The sequence below is a fragment of the Ceratotherium simum genome, chromosome 9 (genome assembly GCF_057802395.1).
Source record: "Ceratotherium simum simum isolate JZ-2026a chromosome 9, ASM5780239v1, whole genome shotgun sequence".
Classification (NCBI taxonomy): Eukaryota; Metazoa; Chordata; class Mammalia; order Perissodactyla; family Rhinocerotidae; genus Ceratotherium; species Ceratotherium simum.
The window spans coordinates 68,231,630-68,253,755 of NC_141908.1; the positions used below are offsets into that span (position 1 = coordinate 68,231,630).

At 37.6% G+C, this 22,126-nt stretch overlaps 1 protein-coding gene across 4 annotated transcripts in view; it reads left to right on the top strand.

Moving 5' to 3' along the window:
- The window catches only part of GLS (glutaminase), an 81,077-nt gene that overhangs the window by 53,188 nt on the left and 5,763 nt on the right, over positions 1-22,126 (top strand). For all 4 annotated transcript variants that reach the window (XM_087435503.1, XM_087435506.1, XM_087435507.1 and 1 more), the window contains one exon: positions 20,846-20,907. In XM_087435503.1, coding sequence (XP_087291629.1) covers positions 20,846-20,907 — 62 coding nt within the window. The remainder of the gene's footprint in view (positions 1-20,845; positions 20,908-22,126) is intronic.

A 22,126-nucleotide genomic window follows, 5' to 3' on the forward strand; every position in this document is an offset into this window, starting at 1 on the left:
AGTTTATGATCACTTGCTTTTAAAGATATATTTGGGGTTTTTTTGTTGTTGTTTATAACCCATTTGAAGCAAAGGGAGAGGTAACGCAAAGAGCTTGGGGATCTGGGTCTTAGAACATAGTTTCATAGGCATGGATGGATGTGGAAAGAACCACTGATATATACTGGTATGTCAGTATGTATTTTGATGGTTTACATATAATGTGCATGTGTTGTATGTGTATGTGTTTGTGTGTATAACTATCTATATATATGTCTGTCTGTCCATCCATCCATATTCTGAAAATAGCAGCAATTCTTTCCACATAGTATGTTATGTATAAATGGTTTGTTGATCTATTCCTATTCCAAGTTTTGTCATAAAGAACTCCTAACATTTTTGCTGCCCCAGAATTTATAAAATATAACATATTTTACTTAACAATTTAACTTGAAAGATTTGTGGTTTCTGTTGTTACTCCCATTCACTGTCAGCACTGTCAGGGTAAAGGAACAATATTGGGGAACGCCACAGAAGGGAAAGCAAGAACATCAGATTTGATGTGAAAGTTGAAACTGCTTTAAAGCAGTTTCCAAAATTTATTCTATAGAAGGATTGTATTCAACTTAAATAATGTACTTCTCAGTTTGAATAGTTTCTGAAATAGTTTTATTCCAAAAAAATTACGATTTGCTTTACTATTCATTTGTAAAACTTTTGGTTTTTCTCTTAGATGGTCTTGAAAATGCTAGAATATGTTTTTAAAAAAAGAAACATGATTTCTGCTTAATTCTTTCTTTACCATTTTATATTACATATAATATTTACATTGTGTAATAAAACCAGCTTGTTATGATGCTGCATCATGGCCCATCCCTCAGATTTTCACTTAGATTTATTCATAATAGACTTTACCTTAGTCCGTTCTCTGTCATGAAGTTCAACGGCAAAATTACACATGAATATAACATTCAGGCATGTCAAGTTCAACCGGTTTTCTTTTATTTCAAATTGTAACACAGTTAAAATGTTTGTTTCTTACACTGCTCAGAAATAGAAGGAATTTACTTGTACTGGGAGAGGTTCTTTTATCCCTCTTCTCACTCTGCCCGCCTCACAAGTAGTTTATTAATGTGAATACCATGCAATGCACATGAGTTGAAGAAACTTAGAAATTACACCATCTTAGTCTGGACTTCTGTTTTTACAACTACTGTAAGGGCACCTAGGGCAAAATCTATCCAACGTAAAACAGAGCTGGCAAAACTTGATGTTTCTTAGAGTCCTTAATTTCTTAAATAGTGATAGAAAAGGTACTTATTTTTTAAACGGAAGATGTTAAGTAGACATCATAGATTTTTATCTAATGAAGTGATTCTGTTACTATGGTCTTAAAAAACATTCTTTTCTATTTATATTTTGGGAGCAAATGAAAGGAAGGAAATTTATTTCAAGGTTGACTTTATTTACCATTTCTGTTTTGTAGAATATAGATCCACTTGAGTAATTTTTATAAATTGTAGCTATATAGAGATTTTTAAGATATGCAAAATGTGTAAAGCCTATGTTGATTAAAACTTTTATAATAGCTTCCTAATCCATTAACCTTTAACTGAAATGAATAGGATTCTAATTAGCACTTGGATGCATTGCTTTTTTGGTGGTGTCTGTGGTATCTTTTGCATAAATTACAAAACGTGTTACTGAGAACTGTTATGTATTGGTTAGATAAAAAAATGAACAAGTTAAGATCCTTGGTGCCAAGAGCTGTGATGAACTCTATAAGCAGTCCAGTATGGAGGCTCACAGGAAAGAGTAATGAAATGACACATTCTGGCGGTTGATCTCATAACACTGTTATTAGACTTTTAACTTTAAATCTCATTTACTAATTTGGAAATATTTTAGTTAAAATCACAATGGTAAGGAACAATTTGGTATATTTATTTTTAAGCCAAATTTTAATATCTGAGCACATGATTTTTCTGGGCATATATTACTAAAAATAATGATTTTTTTTTTCCATTAAGTACTTACCTTGCTGAAATGCTTTCAATCCTGATACCTCAGATGATTGAAATTATCTATCTAGAAGGTTTAGCTTTTTGAAAGGAAAAATTTTTTACCCGAAATAGTTTTAAACTTTTGTTTTCATGTTACATTTCTGGTGATTTTTGTTTATATAATGAAAATCTCCTCTGCCCAGCAATTCCACTTGGAACCCTGAGTTATAATTTTAATTCACATTCTGTAAACAGCTGACGAATTTGTTTTATTTTTAAAACATAGTTCAACCTTTCTAGATCTCTGATGTTCTTTCATTTACCATAATCTTGTAATTTATTAGAATCATATAATTGAGTTTTAAAGTAATCTTAAAGGTTATCTGCGCAAACTCCCACTCTACCCAGCCCGCTTTTCTGGGTTTCTTAGCACCTTGCTTTCTCAATTAACACATTTAAATTTTTTTTTGTTCTTTTTTGATGGGGTTGGTCTGTTTTATGTTTTGTTGGGACAACCTTTTGTTTGTTGGTTGGTTATTTTTAATGGGAAGCATAATTGGCAGTAATTAACATGACTAAGTTATTTGGCAGACTGTCCCATCAGCATTTATTAAAACTATTTAATTTTATTTTTCTAGTAAACAGTCATATGCCACAGTTTATAAAGACTAGTAAAGTCAGAAGTGAATGTTACAATTACACAGTAGTTCTAAAAATAAAACATTACCCTTGAACCTTTGAAAGAAAGTAGGAGAAATGTCACTCTAAAAATAAATGTACCATTGGCTTTTTAAAATAAATTCTTTTCCAGTTAGGTTAAATATATAAGTAAAAAGATTTTAAATAAGCAGAGGTTATTGGAGTTCTAAACGTTTTCTAAAAAAAAAAATTTTTTTTTCCTTTGTACCTTAGCTTTTCCCAGCACATGCCATGCAAAATATCTAGCTACTTCCCTTGTTTTTATTTTAGATATTTGGATCTGTGAGTGGCTTCAGAACGAGGCTCCTCATTTGTCTGTTTATTGCCCGATTGTGTGTATTGTCCTAAGTACCAATCTATGTTTCATAGTTCTAGGATTTTTATTTTTTATTTATGAAGGAAATGTATATTGCTGTTCTTGAAATGCATTAATTTTTTAAAGCCTTTCTTGACTTATAAATGTTAAAATTTAAATATTGTTACTCTGCTCTCCTAATTCTCAAAATTTAAACTTCCCTAGGTAGGTCTTCACTCCACAAGTTTATATAGGTGACAGCCTTAACTTTTAAGAGACTGGCTCTTATTCAATATAAACTCTACTTGCTTTCACATTATACCTATTAAAATTATAAAATGATGCTGAAGTATTAGCACCAATTACACAAGTATAACTTCATATTTGGACCATTCCATTGTAAAATCCAAAGTAAAATCATGATCTTTAGCCTCTTGTTAACCTTTTCTTTAGGTTAGAATTACTAGTTTTCATTGTTTTTGTATGTGCCTTTCACAAATCATCACTAAGGGGCAATTAAAAATTGTTTGAGAGGATAACATAAAACTTAAGTCTTGACTTTCTTCCATTAAATGAGATTAATGATGGTTGTATAAAGCCATGGTATAAATTATTAATTGAACTCCATTAAAGTCTTTTGTTTTGTTCTTTCTCACAGTCACTCAAAGATCCTAATTGAAAAACTCAAACTATATTAATTTCAAGTATATATTTTTTTCATCCTTTTCTATCATAATTCATTTTTGGCTGAAAATAAGGTAATTTTAAAAATTATATCAAAGTTGCTGATAAAATGGGTTTTCAGTTTCAGATCTTCTTATTACCAAGTCATTTCCAAATCTTTTAATATTGTTGGCATTTGCCATTCTAGTTTTATTTTCTTTTACAAGTTAAAAAAAAAACCCGTAAGTGTGAAAGTCCAAACTTCATTTTTTTCAATAATAATATAGCTTATGTCCGATAACTTATTATTTTACATTCAACTTGGACTACATGCATCTGTGGGTCCAGGTCTATGCACAAGATTTATAATTTAAGTAAATGAACTAAATAATACTGTTTCCATTTTGAATTGAGATGAATAATTGTTACATTTTCTGCACAATGAAACTTCATTGACATCTCTTGAAATTACAAGACAAGTGATTTTGTTAAAATTCTATGGTGACTAATATTATTAACCCTCTTTAATCGTAACAATAAAATATTCCTGCCTTAATGTCTCTTCTTTTTACCTGAAAGAGAAACTTTAGAGAATGGTTTTAAGGAGGAGGGGAAGTAGAGCTTAACTTTCTATTTACCTGTTTGTGAAGGTAAACAAAAGGAGAAAGAAAACTAGTTTGCTATATTTTTAGCCGAGTAATAAACACTTGAAAGGCACTAATATTTATTTTGTCTCTGTTGTGCAATTTTATTTTACATCCACCGTATATGCCTGCCATAGAACCAGCACTGTTTATTTGTTATCCCTTACATGTTGGGCTTTGTCAGGTAATGATCTACTTACTCAAGTGTTAGTGCATTTACCTTGTACTTAGGGGCTCTGGATAGAGAGTTGCTGCTCTATTTGCATATTGTGTTTTGTAGGTTTTGCTTTGCAAAAACTCTCATTCACTGCCACTGTAAGGCTTAGAATTTTGTGTTAGTTAAGAATTTTGGATCTTCTGCAAAAGTTCTTAATTTATTGAAGCTTTTGGTTTACCTTAGTGTTTTTGGACTTAAATAGCATCACTGAGTGCTGGACAGTTGGGCATAGGATCTGGGTAGGTAGCCCAATGTGATATACCCATAGGCATGCAACTTCTGAGTTTTGTTTTCTACCTTAAAAATCCATGTAAATTTTGTTCTATTCCATAATTCCTGTTTTAATATTTTTAAAACATAGTATTTACCAGTTCTGTGACTAAACTGTTCCTTTTTCAGAGTCTGAGTAAAATTGGCCTCAAGAAAATGTACCATTCTCGTTCATTCTATCATAGGACAGTAACCATAACAGTTAATCCGTAAACAGTCTTAATCACGGGTTTGAAATTACTATACATACCTAAAATTGGCCGTGGCTTAAAATGGAGAAGAATGTCCCATCCATGCCTATTGCCTGTGCCCAAAGACCTTGGAAGTCTCGAGTTCCTTGGTCAGTCCCTTACCACGGGAAGCTCAGCAGCGTGCAGGCTGGAACTAGTGATCAGTCCTCAAAGGTGTGGGTCTAACCCCAGGTCATCTGGGTTTGCCCAGGCAGTCCAGTTTGCTAACATAGAAGATCCTGTGGTTTTCTGTAGATTTCCCCTTTTGCTTCCAGTGTCAACAATTTCAGTCAACTCTGGCAGCAGGGCATGCACAGTACACCATCGGGAGAAGCCTAGTAACATCAAACTTTGAATAGCATGGCTTTTAGGATCATTGGTAACTAGCACTTATTGTGACTTACTGTGGGTCAACCATAAGTGCAAAGCATGTTTTGAGAATTTTTTAATCCTCATAAAGTCTATAAAGTAGGCACTATTATTATCTCTATAGATTTATATAGGTCTTGTAAGTTCCCTAAGGTCACATAGCTTTTAGGTGGATAGAACCAGTGTTTGCACTCAAGCAGTTTTGGTTCCAGAGCCCATATTCTTGATTGATCATAGACTGTACTGTTTCCCATTGTAAAATGGAACTGGAGCAACTTATGTCTCCTTGTTAATATAAGTTGTGATAGTCCATGAAAATTTAAGGACAGTAACAATTTCAAAGTGCCTTGATAGACCAAGAATTCAGGGAAATTTCACATTAAACAGATTAACCTGTGACAATTTCATTTTTCACTATAACTTATATAATGCAGGCAATATCTCATCCCATATCACCAGCATCCTATGACTTTGTACATACATATGTTATTTCACTCAGAAAAGAAATTCTTATCTCCAAAGATCCTTTTGCTGAAAATTAGGTGTGATGGGAAACCATTCGGGGGCTTTCAGCAGACAGGATCTGACGTGATCACATTTCTGTTGTAAAGTGTTGATCTAAGTGGGAGAATTAAGTCCAATATTACTTGACTGCAGAAGTTAAAGTCAGCCCTAAATCTTACCATTAAAATCATTTCTTAGCTTAGCTCTCTTGTAGATACAAGTGCTTTTCATTACTTAAAAAATTTTCTTGTATATTCCTACAGGGTTCAATATAAATATAGATTAGTATGGTGGCACTAAAAGCTGATGTTTATTATAACTCAAGTCTTATTTTAGAAGACGCATTTTTAAATGCTTTTGTTTGTTGCCTCTAAATGTCTATCAGCTAGACTCAATTTATTAAAACCTTCGTAAACCCTGACTCTTTAGAGCTTTTTATAGAGCTCAAAGTAGGAGTTTTCATTAATCCTATTTATATATAACAGTTCTATGATCTGGAGTTTTATTATCCAAAAAATGAATATATCTTTGTTTACATCTGCACTTGTTTTTAGGATAAAATTTTTCTTGGAAACCAGCAAAACTAGAATGACTCAGTGATGAAAAGATGAAATTTTCTATCCTCATCTAAAGCCATTTACAGTTGTCCTGGTATATGTTTGATTTTGAGTGTAAAGACAATGTTAAATATAAGCAAAATCACAAAAATATGCCATGTATCCTGGATTATGAAAAAGACACACAATTCTGTTATTAAAGTGTATTAAAAAATAACTTCTACCTATTCCGGTGCCCTTACTCTAGCAAGTTGGCAGTATATGTACCGATTTTCCAATTAAATTGTTCTTGTTTTTTTCGAGTATTGCTATTGTAATAATGTAGTATGGTAGAAGAGTGGTCGGATAGTTCATTCTTTCTATGAAGATGCTTTCCCACTTATGTGGCTATAGGAAAGTGGCCAGGACTTTCTGGTTTCTTGTTTTCTAGGTTTCCGTTTCAATATTATTAGTTCCTGTTTTACTTAGTACCAGTTTTTCATCTCTTCTGTATACCAGGAGTTTTGTTTTCCTCTTGTGTATGTTTTCTCCTCTTCATTTTTGATACTATATATAGGTCCTCACCAATGACCAAGATTAGATCCCTATATATAAATGAAATTGTATAAACTTTAAATTATTTTTCCTTTCTTTTTACTAAGAATCAATTATCCCTCAGTATTTCATTAGTTTTGTTTAAACAGCACACAAACAATTAATTCAAGATATTTAGCCAATTTGATGGAGTAGTTCAGATTTTATGTAGATTAACCTTAGTATTATCCTATTCGTTATTGATTCACTAATTAGTTCTTCATTCAAACAATATTTATTTCTTGCCTATTATGTGCCAGACACTGCAAAGTGCTTAGGATATGCAGTGGTTAATGAGACAAGTATAATCCAGCCCTTGGTGTTTACAATCTAGAAGAGGATGCAGATATTGAATAAATAATTACTAAAATAATTAAAATGATAAGAGATTTGTTCATACTGATACATGTAGATCTAGTTCATTTTAACTTAGATGAAATGGCATATACCATATGACACCGTTTTTATACACCAATAACAGACTTTATGAGACAAATAAGGATGTAGTTAAAGTGTAAGAACATGCACACCAGTCTCCAGTAAAGCTTACCTGTGGGAGGAAGGGGAATGGATACAGGGGGAACAATTAGCTGTGTCTTTAACGTTTTATTTCTTTAAAAAATATGCTTAATTTCTTTAAGCAAATATGATGATGATAGAAAAGTACAGAGTGCTAGGAGAGGGTATAACAAGAAGACTTCATTTTATCTGGATGAGTAGGTATGGTTGGTTTTCCCTGAAAAGTGATAGTTAAATTTTGAATGAGTTAGAGGAAGGGTGGGGTAGGATTAATAGAATAGCCTGGCTTGAAGGCCCCAGGGCAGGAGGGAGTTTAACGCATTTGAGAAGGTGAAAGAAAGCAAACATGATGAGAAGAGTGAGGCAAGGTGAATAGAGATTGGCCCTGAAAGAGCCTTAGAGGTCAGACCACATTATGTAGGGTAGGTCTTCCCATATTTTAATGTGCATCTGAATTGTTAGTGTGTTCTAATTTTAAAAGGCAGATTCCTAGGCCCACCCCAGAGATTGATTAAAAATCTGCATTTTTAATAAGCATCCCAGGTGTTTGTACTGCAGGTCCTCTGAACACAGTTTGGGAAACATTTATGTAGGGTTTCATATGCCATATTAAGCGTTTTGGAGTATTCAAAGTGCAGTGGGAAACTTGAAGGCTTTTAAGAAGGGGAATGACATGATTTGGATTTTAAACACTGCTCTGTGGAGAATAGATTAGATGGAAACAAATGTTGAAGTTCTAGGCCTGAGATGAGATGTGATGGTGGCTTACAATAGGACAGTAGAGGTGAGAAAGGTAGATAGATATGAGGTGTGTTTAAGAGATGAAATTGACAGCACTTGGTGATAGTATTTGGTGGGTGAAAAAGAATGAGACATAAGTTGACTGTCAGGTTTTTAGTATGAGCAACAGGGCAGATGCTGCTGCATTTTCTAAGATGGAGAACCCTGGAGAAGCAAACCTTGGGAGTACGGGAAGAAATTAATTTTCATTGTTGTAATAACTAAGGGTCTGTTTAACTATAGACATCAGGAGGTTGATTAACAGAAGTTTAGATAAGTGGGGTTATTTTTCTATTATAACGAGAAGTCTGGGGCGGGGGTAGACAATCCAGAACTAGTGCCATTAATAAGGTATGCTTCCACTCTGAATAACTTGAGGCTGTTGGCATTAGATCTCGTGCCTCTTACCTTATGTTTGCGAGATACCTGTTCCACCTTTAGCTTCACTTGTGTGGTCAAAGTGGAAGAAGAAAGGAAAGAGTGACACCCAGATCAGGTAAAAGGAGTTTCCCAGAATCCCATCTGACACTCACTGCTGCAAGGGAATCTAGGGAAGTATTTTCAGTTGGGCACATCACTACCCCTAGCAGAGATTCTGTAAGTACAGATGGGGTAGGAAATGGATAATGGGTAGGCAGTTAGCAGTGTGTGAAAGCTAACTTCTGTTTGACATGTCTGTATTTGTGAGATGTCCAAGTAGTGATATTGAGTAAGTGTCAAATACAGGCCTAAAACTTAGGAGAGTGATCTAACTGGAGACACAATTATTTGTGTGTGTGTGAGGAAGACTGGCTCTGAACTAACATCCATTGCCAATCCTCCTCTTTTTGCTGAGAAAGAGTAGCTCTGAGCTAACATCTGTGCCCATCTTCCTCTATTTTGTATATGGGACGCCGCCACAGCATGGCTGGCAAGTGGTGCGTCAGTCCATGCCCAGGATCTGAATCTGCGAACCCCGGGCTGCTGAAGTGGAGCACACGAACTTAACCACTACGCCTTTGGGCTGGCCCCAGAGATAGAATTTTGTGAGTGGTCACCATGGAGAGAGTAGACTCAAAGTTGTGGAGGTGTGTGAGATTGTTCAAGGAGACAGCATAGAATAAGATGGAACCCTAAGGAACTCCTATTTTAAAAGCAGGATAGAGGGGCCGGCCCAGTGGCGTAGTGGTTAAGTCTGTGTGCTCCGCTTTGATGGCCCGGGATTCGTGGGTTCAGATCCTGGGCGCAGACCTACGTACTGCTCATCAAGCCATGCTATGGCAGGTGTCCCACACAGAAAGTAGAGGAAGATGGTCACAGATGTTAGCCAAGGGCCAATCTTCCTCAGCAAAAAGAGGAGGATTGGCAACAGATGTTAGCTCAGGGCTAATTTTCCTCACCAAAAAAAAAAAGGTCGGATAGAGTAGTGGGGCTCGTGCTAGAGAAAAGTGGCCAGAGAGGAGAAAATCCAGCATAGTGTAGTATCACAAGTCAAGCAAAGAGTATTTCAAGAAGTTTGGAGCAATCAGCTATACCGAAGCAGATAAGCGTTAAGTAAGATGAGGGGTGTCCATTTACATGAGGTCCTTCCTAATTTTTTTTCTTTTGGTGTTAAAGTGACGTTTTACTTAGTAAATGATAATAGTAGATGGTGGGGTTGTTTTTATTGTTTGAACTTGGGAAATAAAAAATAAGTAACCCATATCGGTAACCTCCTTCCCTCAAGAAAATTGTATTGGCTTTGAGATATCAAGATCAGAGAACTATTGGAGTAGAGCAGGTTTGGCCACTGATAGAAAAGATCCTGTAAAAAAGGAGAGCTTGAAATAGATACAAGAGAGAGGAAATGGCCAATAAAGTGAAGTTCCTGGAAAGAGAGAGAGCTCTCAGCACAAATGGAGGATGAGGTTTGGTGGGAGGAAGAGCATCTCCTCCAATAAAATAGAACAGAGAGAGGTAGAGGTAGGTAGGTAGGTTTGCAGACATGGTAGAGGGGAATTTGAGGAGGCTGAGGGAATTTCTGTCCATTGGCTTCTATTTTCCTGAAGACTATGAAAGGAGGCTTTCTGCTGAGAATGAGTTGTGGAGTTGGAGGGAGGCTGTGAGGTTTTGGGGCATAGACACGACAGGAAATGTTCTTGAAGAGTGGGAGAGAGAGCTGAAGGGGACATGGCAACGTTGTCAGAATACTGTTGAGGTTAGTAACCATGGATTTATAGTGATGGCAGTCTGCTCCCTATGGCTGCACCCTGAATGTGTGTTTAGGAGCTGCAGAGGATCAGGCAAGGGATTTTAGAGCATTTACCAGAAAGTAATTTTAACAATAGGCTTTGGAACCTACTTTAGACTTTCCCTACGTAGAAGATATGCTTTTAAGGTTTTTTCCTTTTAGAATTTGGTTCTACTTAAAGAATTTTCAACTAAGGGATTACAATAATAAGTGAGTTCTGTGTATAGTTGTTATGTCTGTCCTCCTGAATGAAGGATTAAATAAAATATTACTGATAAGAATTATAAATGTTAAAATAAAGATAGGTGCTAAGCAGTCTCATGGCAAGGCCCTGAGAATGGTGCTGGCTTGATTTTTTTTGGCCTATTTATATAATTTTTTTCCTTCAAATATTACATTGTTTTATTTTTGAGGGTCTTAAAAATATCCTATTCTCCAGCAGCTTCTTGTATTGTGTGTTGGAGGTACGTGTTACCATAACTTGAATAGTAATCACATTAGAATGTCTATGAAAGTGCTTTGAAAAGTCCATAGCACTAGAGAAACAGATATCGTTACTGCGCCTGTTCTGTGTGTGTTGTCCATAAAGCACACATGTTGTCCTTTTCACGACAGAACTGTGAAATAAACATTAAAGAATGTAGAGAATTAAGTATGGCTCCCTGGAGACCAATGAAAATGAGGGGTTTCCTTCTAAAATCAAAGCCGTCAGTGAGGCTGCGTTGTGGTTGGGATCCCTGTGGAACACTCATGCACACGTGACCAGCTTCGTTGTAGTAACCGTATTTAGGGACGCGAGGGGGAGAGAGGTCTGTTAAATTGAAACCATAATTCTGCCTCTATGGCTGCCAAACCTTTTTTTGTTTCCCAGCAGAAAGAGAACCCATCTCTTCAGGGACCTTGTTCATAGTTATTTTTCCTTTATACCAGACAGTGTAAGAATCTTTTCACTCCAGTGGTCTGGACCCTGATTTTTTTTTTTAAGTAATATGTACAAGCATTTGGTGACCCATTTCTTCTCTTCCTGTCTTATTCTTCTTTGCTTCTAGTTTCTTTGACTCTTTTGGGTTTTATGTTTATATTTTAGTTGTTTATGACTTGCTGCTTTAGTTCATAACAGTTGTAAACGAACATGATACTTGATCATACCAGAAGTGTGGCACCTTGTTCTCTATCTGTATACACTCATGTCATGTTAACTGATCTTCATGGAGTTTTACAAATATTTGTTTGTAAAAGAGAGGAAGAGAACCAGGAAACAGTGAATATGAGAGTTTGATGGTTGTCAGTGCAGTACAAATACTCTTAGGTCTGCCACACGGAAAGTGCACTTTTGTTTCATCTTCAGAGGAATGGCTGCCTTTGCCCTAGCTCATTTCTGTTTTTCTCCTGTTTGCTGCTTACTTCCTAATTAGGAGTGCTGTTTGTCAGACCACACAAAGATATATTGTTAGCTACTTTTGTACTTGGATATAAAGGGAGGGTTGCTTATGAGCCCATTGGTATCTTTTTAGACCATTCATTTGGCATTTACCAGAATAATATGAGCCACTGAGATAACAAGTCGTTTATTTGCTGCCCATGCCTTAGCAGTCACATTTGCTCTATTCACATTAGCCCAAAACTCACATTTCATTTTTAGAGACTTAAGTGCAAAGAATGAAGATATCTTTAACATTTTTCCTTTTGTGGCATTGATACGCCAAATTGAATGATTTGTTTTGTTTTCTTATTTTCAATTAAAAAAAATTAGCACCTCAATAGAAAATTAGTATCTCTGATTTTCCTATAAATTGTTGCTTACTTGCTATTTTCTGATTTCCCATCACAACATATTTTAGTCTTGGTATTATATCAGTGGGGAACTCTCATCGCAGGTTTTGTTAGGAAATCTCTTGGCCCAGTAGACAGCGAGTAGTGGTTGACAATGAGCTCTGACCCTGGGGTTGGGCAAGACTGGGCTTGATCCCTCTGCCACTTACCAGCATTATTACCTTGCTCAAGCTAATTTAAACATGCTAGCCTTCATTTTCCCATTCTTTGAATAATAACAGCAGGGATAATAATACTTAAAATACTTAGCTCAGTCCAGGGAGAGTAGGTGCTTCATATTAGCTATTTTGTTGTAAATAATATATAATCCTAATTTTTTGTCTTGATGGGTTGTCAGATTTCTTTGATATAATTATGACTTCCTTGTTTAACAATAAGTAAAATTATTTCAGATTAATCTACTCATTGAGTAATTTTGAAAATGCTGTGCTTAAGAGAGTGTATTACTTAGCTAATCAGGTGTCTGGAGCTGCCATTGAAGTTGTATTTTGTCAGTGAAATTTTTATACAGTCACATAACATTCTGTCAATGACAGACTAGATATACCATGGTGGTCACATAAGATTAGTACCATAGAGCCTGGGTGTGTAGGAGGCTATACCATCTAGGTCTGTGTAAGTGCTCTACCATGTTCTCACAACAAGATCAGCTAATGACGCATTTCTCAGAACGTATCCCCATCAAGTGACACGTGACCTCTCCTTCAGAGTAAAATTTACTGTTTGATTTATTCCTCTCTATTAAAATTACTGTATGAGAGCCTCCTGCATTTGTGTAAAAATTTGGAAATGTGGTCATGAAATTGCTGTACTGTTATTCCCATAAAGGATTTTTCTCTAATCCTCTGATCATGTCAGTTTGGATTAGTTTTGTCTATATATAGTATATTAATAATTGAGTCTGAATAAGTCACTGGAAAGCTTAGGAACATGTGGCCTCATACTCATCTTAGGCTGTCTAGTCATAAACGTACTATAATTTTGTTTTACACATCCATACAGATCTTAAATAAGCTTCGTAGTGAGGGAAAGAGGAAATCTCTCTGAACACATAAACACTGTACAGGTTTATATTTCTACCCTTGTTGGCAAGCAACTAATTTACATTTGCTGGCAACTTAAATTTTTCTTATAGCTGTACTATAATAGGTTTGTATTTTTTAACCTGACCTTAAGAAAAATATTTATGAAAGAAGGCTGAAAACTTATATTCATTTAAAGACTATAAAAGGCTAAGTTGGAGTGAAGCTTTTAAAACAAAATTGGATCTGGAGGGATGATGGTTTATTTAGCAGATGAAGGGGAGTATCCATTCCATGGCCACAGATACTTCGTGAGCTGGAAACAAGAGAGCAGCTCACCTCAGACTGGAGGTGGTAGGAACAGAGGATGTTTTTCAGTTACCTGCTTTTTTTTTCCATTAAAGCCTCTCCAAAAGGGCTGAATTAGTGTTTGTATGAAGACAGAAACTAATGATAAAAAACAAGGGAAACCACAGTTTTGCAGCTGGTGATAGAGTTGGAAATAAAATACTTTGAGTAAAGTGTAAAGCCCATGAGTTAATCTTCCCTCCCTCCTCCCTCCCTCTTCACCCTTCTCCTCTCCCTTCTCTGCTCCTTCCTTCCCGGCCTCCCTTCCCTCCTTCTAATATTTAGCAGAGGATCTTTACGGATTACAGGTAAATTGCTATTTAATCCTTTGGTTTCCTTCTATCCTTTGGATAACAGTCTGAGATCTATTAAGGACTCACGTCATCATGGTCTAGGTGTACAGAATTGAGAATGTATCCCAGCTCCATCACTAATTCATATGCTAAATGACCTTGAGCCAAGGCCCTTAACCTCTGTGGTAGTAATAAATAAAATATATATTTTACAATCATCATGTCAGAGATGTTTAAAAACAATTATAACTTTCTAAAACCTAGAAACAATTATAACTTTCTAAAACCTAGAATTTTTCAAGGTCATTCGCTGTATAAATACAAAGTGATATGAAATGTAATTCTAATAATTGCTACTTGTACAGAATTAGGGCATTTGGGAGGAGGAGACAAAAGTCACCATTCAACTTTAAACAGGCTCAAAATCTCCAAATGAACAGGAGAATGATAGGATTGGAGGGTTAGGAATGTCACGTTTTAGCCTTCTAAAATTGATAGAATCTCTACCTGCTTCTCGCTGTTTTGGAAAAAAGTGAGATTTTGATATGGCAAGCATGCCTGTGTTAAATGAACTCGTGAACTGTAACATTTTTGTCCTACTGTTGTCATGACTTTGTACAAATAAACTAAGATAAGGTTGTCTGGTCCTGGCAGGTTCTGACAAGGAGATTTGATGAGGAAAATGTAGTAGTATGGAAAATCTGCAATGTGAAAGGAAAACTGTTAACACTTAATTTATAAACTTTTAGTGGCTACCTGCCCAAGTGATGTTTCCCTTTACTATGGGGAGGCATGTATTAAACATCAGAGCCCTTAATTTATCTGGGCTACTGTTCTGCTGTGTATGCTCTGTTTGTTTGTACTGAGGAATGATTCATCAAAACACAGGTTCCATGCCTCTGGCAGTTACCGTTAACTCCTTGTTTTCTGGACCTTGGCCCTCTTGATTGGTATTTTAAAATTAACATAACTCAAGTAGCCTGCTTGTGGAATTCAGGGAATGAGCCCTGATCAACAGTTAGCACATCTACATCCTTTGCAAGAGTTGGCTTGGAGCTGGTGGAGGAGTCATCTTACAGAGTGGCCTCCTTCAGTTTGGCTTGCGATGGTAGTCATTCCAGAGGTCGTGTCAGTTCAGTTGGGAATACTCGTGGAACTCTTTAACAGACCAGGAAGTGGACTGTCCCTAAATGAAGTAACACTCCCATCTGCTGTCTCAAAACTGGTAAACCATTCCATTTTCTTTCTCAGCGTTCTACCCACAGCTCATTGCTTGGTTTATGCAAACCTTAAAAGTATAGGGGGCTATTTGCTGGAGTAAAGAGGCATTTGTGGTTTTAACTTTAAATGGTGCCTGTGTGTGTGCTGCCTCTTAGTGTTTAAAATGACACTCATTTTGGGGCCGGCCCGGTGGCACAAGCGGTTAGGTGCGGGCGCTCCACTGCAGCGGCCCGGGGTTCGCCGGTTTGGATCCCGGGTGCGCACTGACGCACCGCTTGGCAAGCCATGCTGTGGCAGCGTCCCATATAAAGTGGAGGAAGATGGGCCTGGATGTTAGCCCAGGGCCAGTGTTCCTCAGCAAAAAAGAGGAGGATTGACAGATGTTAGCTCAGGGCCCATCTTCCTCACACACACAAAAAAATGACACTCATTTTGCAGTCTGTCTCCTATCTTCTGATTCGGAATAAATTCAGCCCTGCAGCTAGCCTTTCGTTTTCATGGGAAGAATACCTAGCTTCCATGTTACTCTTTAATAATTTTTTTTAAGGCAAGCTAATATTTTTTCCCCTTATTACTCACAAAGCCTTTGTACATTAAAGTTTTTGATTTATTCTCATTTTATATTTATCTCTTTGAGCTGAAGCATGCTTGTGAACAAAGTATTAGTATACTCTGAATAAAGTGATTACATTCTAAAACCAGCCTTTCTTGGGCCTTATTAATAAGAAATTTTCTTTGAGAACTTTGGAAATATTGAATTAAGTGACTAAGTGATACATACATACTATATATAATAAAATCTCTTCAAACTACCTTCAAACTAGTCTAAATTCAGAATTTTCAGAAGGGAGGCAGTTCATGCATGCAGTCACTGAAATAGGTCAAGGATGTATTGCTTAGGACTAATGTACTTTCAAGAAGAAGAACTATGGGTAGTTAATATATTAATGCTATGCACATCAGAATACTGGATTTCCCTCGAGTAGTGAGAGAGATAAGATACACAAGTAACTATACCATGTATAATAGTGCCATAGTGAGGCAAATGTAGAAGAAAGATGACTTCTGATTTAAGAGACTGGAGTAGAGCTCACACAGGAGGAGTTAAGAATAACATGGTGGTGAGAAATGGAAGGAGAAAAGATGCTTTCAGGGAATAAACAGTATATACTGTGGCTTCATTGGAGCAGAAGGTAGATGTGAGGTTCTAGCGGGAGAAAAGGTATCTAATTGATGAGTCCTTGGCACATGCTGTCACAGAGCACAAATTGTGCAGCTGGCACCAGCAACATGGATAATGAATGCTGGATGCTGGACGTGTGGAGAGAAGGGCTTTCAAAGGCTTTCAAGATAGCCCTTGAGAGAAGGGGAGGATTTGATTAGGAATCTAGCTGTTCCCAAAAGGAGAGAAGGGAGTACAGACGCCAAGACAAACACAAGGGCAGTAAAGTAAGACCAATTTTGGTCTGTCAAGGTTTAGAGAGAAAAATAAATTAGTCAGACTGAAGAATCTTGAATGAAAGGCTAAAGAATTTAAATTTTATCAAGAATGACTTGGGGGTTTTTTTTTGACTCACCCTTGCTGAGAAACCTTTAGTGATCAGAGCAATGTTTTGAGCAAATGATTAGAAATATGTGGAAAAGTTTTGCAGGGCAGAAGACGGACTAGAAGCAAAGGCACCAGTTCAGAGGGTTGAATAAATTTGGTGATGATATTTGAAGATGTCGCAGTTAAGGGAGGTAGAAGAATTAATGATTACAATTTAATCCCCAAATAGTGATAACAGATTGAATATTTGATGCTTTGGAAGACACTATTCATTTAGCACATTTTTTTTTATTGAGACATAATTGACATATAACATTGTATAAGTTTAAGGTGTACAGTGTGTTGATCTGAGTCAAACATATTTAATGAGCACTTATGTGTGGTAGGCCCTGGGGTTATAGTGGGGAAGAGAAAAGACAAGGTCTCTGCCCACATGGAGCTTACATTTAATGGGGGAAAGAGATGAGAAACAAGTGTGTATATATCTATATCTATCTATGTCTCTATCTCTATCTCTATCTATATATGGTGTCAGATAACGATAAGTGCTCTGAAGAGAAAAAGGAAGAGATAAGAAGTGATGAAACAGGCAGTGTTTTCGAGTCTGAGATACCATTTGAGTAGAGACCTGAAGGAAGTGAGAGAGGGAGCCTCTTCACTCCCTGGGGAAAGAGCGTCTCTGGCAGCGACACAGCAAGCAGAGGCCCTGAGTGCCTGAAGACCAGCAGGAAGACCACCTGGCTGGGGTAGAGCTGCGAGGGGCAGTGAGGCAGGGAGTGAGACGCACACGTAACCAGGGAGGAGAGCAGTTCGTGTCCCATAGCTGTGGTAAAGAGTTTGCATTTTATTCTAGGTGTGACGGAAAGCCACCGGGAAAACCACGATCTGTGTTTTCAAAAGATCCCTGTGGCAGCAGAGTTGAACAAGACGAATAGTTAGGAGGCTATGGAGGCCTCCAGGTGAGACAAGGTGGTGTCTCAGAGCCGAGGGCGATAGGAATGGAAGTGGTGAGAAGTGGTGGGATTCCAAATCTATTTTAGAGGTAGAGCAAAGAGGATTTGTTGATGAGCTAGACGTGTGTTGTGAAAGAAATAGAATCAAGGAATACCCCCAGGGTCTATATGGTGGGTTTGTGTGAATTAGAAAAAGCTAGTTCTGCCTCTCGGTATAGCAGACCTCTCAGCACGTTTGTGTGAAGAAGGCCCCTTCCTCCCATCAGATGTACCTGAGTGCTGGACACCATGGCTGGGTAAGAGGAGCACAGGCTAGGTACCCCCACTTGGCCAGGCATCCTTGTGGAGGGCTCAACCTGTACAATCGAATGCAGCAGCCCTGGATGACGAATCAGTTTTTGGCCTGAACAACTGGATGAATCATAGTGTCATCTCCAAATGAGGGAGACTGGAAGAGGCTCAAACTGGGGGCACAGGAAGGCAGTGGAAATCAAGTTCTACTTTGGGCACGATGAGTCTGAGATGCCTGTTAAACATCCTAGAGGCAATGTCAAGTAGGCAGATGGATATGAACTTTTGGAGCCCTGTGGGGAGCCATCAAGGCTGCAGAGAGGTTCGCTGCTTTTGAGTTTGAAATGACAGCGTGACAAGCAAGGGGAGCTGCAGAGTTAGGGTTTAGGAACAAAGATTTAGATTAAAGATGTAGATTGGGAAGTCATTCTGCCCAGAGGAATGTATGCAACCTTTGAGGGAAATTATGTTGCAAAACAGGAGGGAGACTGCCTTTGGAGTATTATTAGGCAGTGGAAAGTGAAAATGACTGCAAAGCACCAAACAAGAGGAGGATGCAGGTGATGCAGCATCATGGAAGACAAGGAGTGAGGGTGTGGAGCGTGTTGGAGAGATCAGAAAGAATCAGGCCTTAGCAAGGCTGCTGGAGCTTTTGAGGATGCTATTTAGAGATAATAGTGGGTGTGAAGGTAACCTGCAGGGAATTAAAAATATAAGCTACTTTCAGAAAATATGCACTGAAAGGGGGTAACAATAAGGTTACATGTGTTGGTTTTTCAAAATAGGATGAAGTGTGTCTGTATTAAGGCAGAGATAAGGGAGCCAGCGAAGGAGGAAAAGTTGAAGGTGCTAGAAACAAAGGGATCTGGACATGTGTTTGAAGGAATAGGTGTAGAAGTTAGTCTCAGGAATGAGGAAGGATGGAGACTTTTTGCTTTGAGGCTTGGAAAGAAGGAAGAGAGAACAGGTATTAGAAGCAGGTATTTTGCATAGGAGAGGAGGGAAAGGTGAGAACAGTTGGTTATCTTAGTCAAGTCGTGGTCACAGTCAGCTGTTTTAGGGGTTGCCATTGGTATCAAAGGCCTGAAGAAAGTGTGAAAGGGAACCAATAAGAAAAAAAATTGTCAAACAGTGACGAGAGACCATTTGGAAATATGAAGAATAATTTGTCCATCAGTATTTTTCTGTGGACCCCCCCAAAAAAGAAGTTAAGGGCAACTGGAACAATGGTTCATAACCCAGAAGAGTGCATATCCAAATCCCCTGGAGACTCTTTTCAAAAGACGGTTTTCCCTAAAATGTATCAGATTGAGGTGTGGGAACAGGATGACTAGAAATGGAGAGAGATGCTTATATATACTTTTAGAACATTCTGAGTGATTCTGTTAAGCGTTCCCCCCACCCCCACTGAGAAAACTGTTCTGAATTTAGGGTTAGCAGGAGATTGACAACAGCGTACATGCTGGATCGGAGCAGTGAAGGGTAGCTGGAAGGGAAGCTAATGGACTGAAGGAATGAGGAAGGTTTTTTGGAGTGATAGCACTAATGACAGTAAGGAGTAGTAATATTTTGGGGGTGTGCTCAGCTAGACAGACAGGTTCCTGTACTGCAGAACCTTACAGAGCCTTTCAAATGCTCATCAGTCTCCAAGAAAGAGATTTAGTATTTTAAGAAGATATTTGACCACAGGACCCTTTTTTTCATGGAGCATTTGTGGACTATTTTCTGCAGAACACATTTTGAAAATGCTGAATGCAATGGTTAGTTCCAGTTCCATTTAAAAGTTCACAGGTTGTGGGAAAGGGAAGCCGCGGTAGAAAGGGGGAATGTCCAGTTTAAGATCTTGAAAGCACAGCAAACAGGGCTGTGGCTTTGTTCGTGGATAGCTGGGTTTGTGGGATAGTGGATACTATTGAGTCCAATATCAGTGGGATCATCAATGTGAATGTTGATGTTGCAAAGTATGAGATAAAATTGGGCTTTTATGAAGTATTTACAAACAGTGTATGATCAATAGTTCAGTTTCTCAAAAACAGGGTTGGATAAAGTCTTTATGAAACAGACTAAAGTCCCATGACCTTTAGAATAAGTAGCCTTATCCTTAATTATAAGGACAAAAAAGTGGATAATTGTCAAAAGAAGACACACTTTGAAGTCTTGGCACTCAATAGCAGTGACTCAATATTTGGGGAGTTTACCCACCTTTTGAGCAGAGACAATGTCATAGGCTCTGAGAATGCCCCAAATTGTACTGCCTGGGCATTGAACTGAAGACCATCTTCCCGGTGAAGTATAGTCCTATTCTTAAGTTTAAGATGATTAATACTGAATGTTGTCTCTTAAGATTTCCAAAGAAGCCAGTGATTGGTGATGGGTGAGGTGACAGTGATTGCTGGCAGGGATTAGACATTTATATAGCATGATTTAGTTTTTAATAATGATGTGATGTGAGTTTTATCAGCATACAAGTCAGCTCGCAGAACTGAGACATACCAAATGAGAGAGGTCATAAACAATTCTCAGCTGCCCCAACTATGTGTGTTTCACAGGTCACGAGTTTCTATTCTTTTGTGCCAGTTGATATCATCATTCCATTCCTTCCCTCATGTGTCTTTAGTGTTGAATATTCCCTCATAATCCTCTATTAGAAAAGAAAAATATCACACGTGGGCATTCTCTTTGGTTATAGAAGTGTACTTGTGATAACTTTTTGCGTGCAACCCAGCTGAAGTGTTCAAAGCGCACGGAAAGCACTTACTGGTGACATTGTACATTCTGTGGGTTTATTTCCCCTGTGGATGCCTGACCTTTCTTTTCTTCACAGGTAAAGTCAGTGATAAACCTTTTGTTTGCGGCGTACACTGGGGATGTGTCTGCACTTCGAAGGTATGTTAACAGGGTGGATTAGCATATGGTTTGCAGATGTTTATGAAGTCGCTTCTGGGCAAATAGCCATTTTAAGGCTAAAGTCTTCCATCTCCCTCTAATAAAAATGACCCAAACAAATTTATATTAAATCCCTACTTCCAGTGCCGTAGGCTTGCTGTGCCGTCTTGTCGTTTTCTACCTCCTATAAAAGCCTAGACATCTGTTTTCTCAATATCAGCTGGTAACTGTCCAACTAATCTGGCTAATTAGTATTAGTGTTTTCTTGGAATTGATCAATGCCTTCTCAATCCCCATCTACCCTCCACTCCCCATCTTTGGAGGTGAGGAGAGCAAGCAAATAGGGGCATTCGCCACTCTGTTTATATTGGAGACATTCTTGAACTTGCTGTGATCCCTTATAAAGGCAACAAACAAAACCTTGTTCTGCAGATCATCAGGGTTAGAAAAGTCACATAGTGCTATATTCTTAACATAAGGTCTCTTATATAGTTGCAACTGAACTTTAAGGTGGAAAAATGTCTATGCTTAATTTCCATCTGTTTTAAAGTCTGCTTAGAACTTGTATCAACAATACTCTATTAGAAACTTCAAAGTGGCTAAGAGACTAGATCTTAATTGTTCTCACCACAAGAAAGAAATGATAATTATGTAATGTGATAGAGGTGTTAGCTAGCGCTATGGTGGTTATCATATTGCAATACATAAATGTATCAAATCAACACCTTGTGCTCCTTAAACTTACACAATGTTATATGTCAATTATATCTCAAGTGAAAAATGTGCACTTAAAAGAATTTTTTAAAAATAAAGTCTGATTAGTACTTGTAAACTGTAGACTGTAAAATATTGAAGAATGGAAGTCTTAGTGAAACTATTTAACTTGAGGATAGGTATCAGTTTCTTGCCCTTCTGAGGCATAAACTTTGGTATAGTTGTGCCACTGTTCTTGAGTTTTGAACAAAACGTAATGAGGCTTAATTCTGTGAGAGGTGGTGAACGTTTCCTCTTAACCAAAAGGAGCAAAGCCCTGGAAGAGAGGTGCAGTGGCATTTATCAGAGACGCCTGTGCACTGGCTGAACTGAGTCTCAGGTTCCCGTTAGTGAGCCTGGTGAAGGATGGCCCATCTCATCTCCTAGGACCTTAGACTAAACTGATAGAGTAACTGTTACAAGTGTGAGTTAAATTTTATATATAACGAATAGCTATGCTTACAAA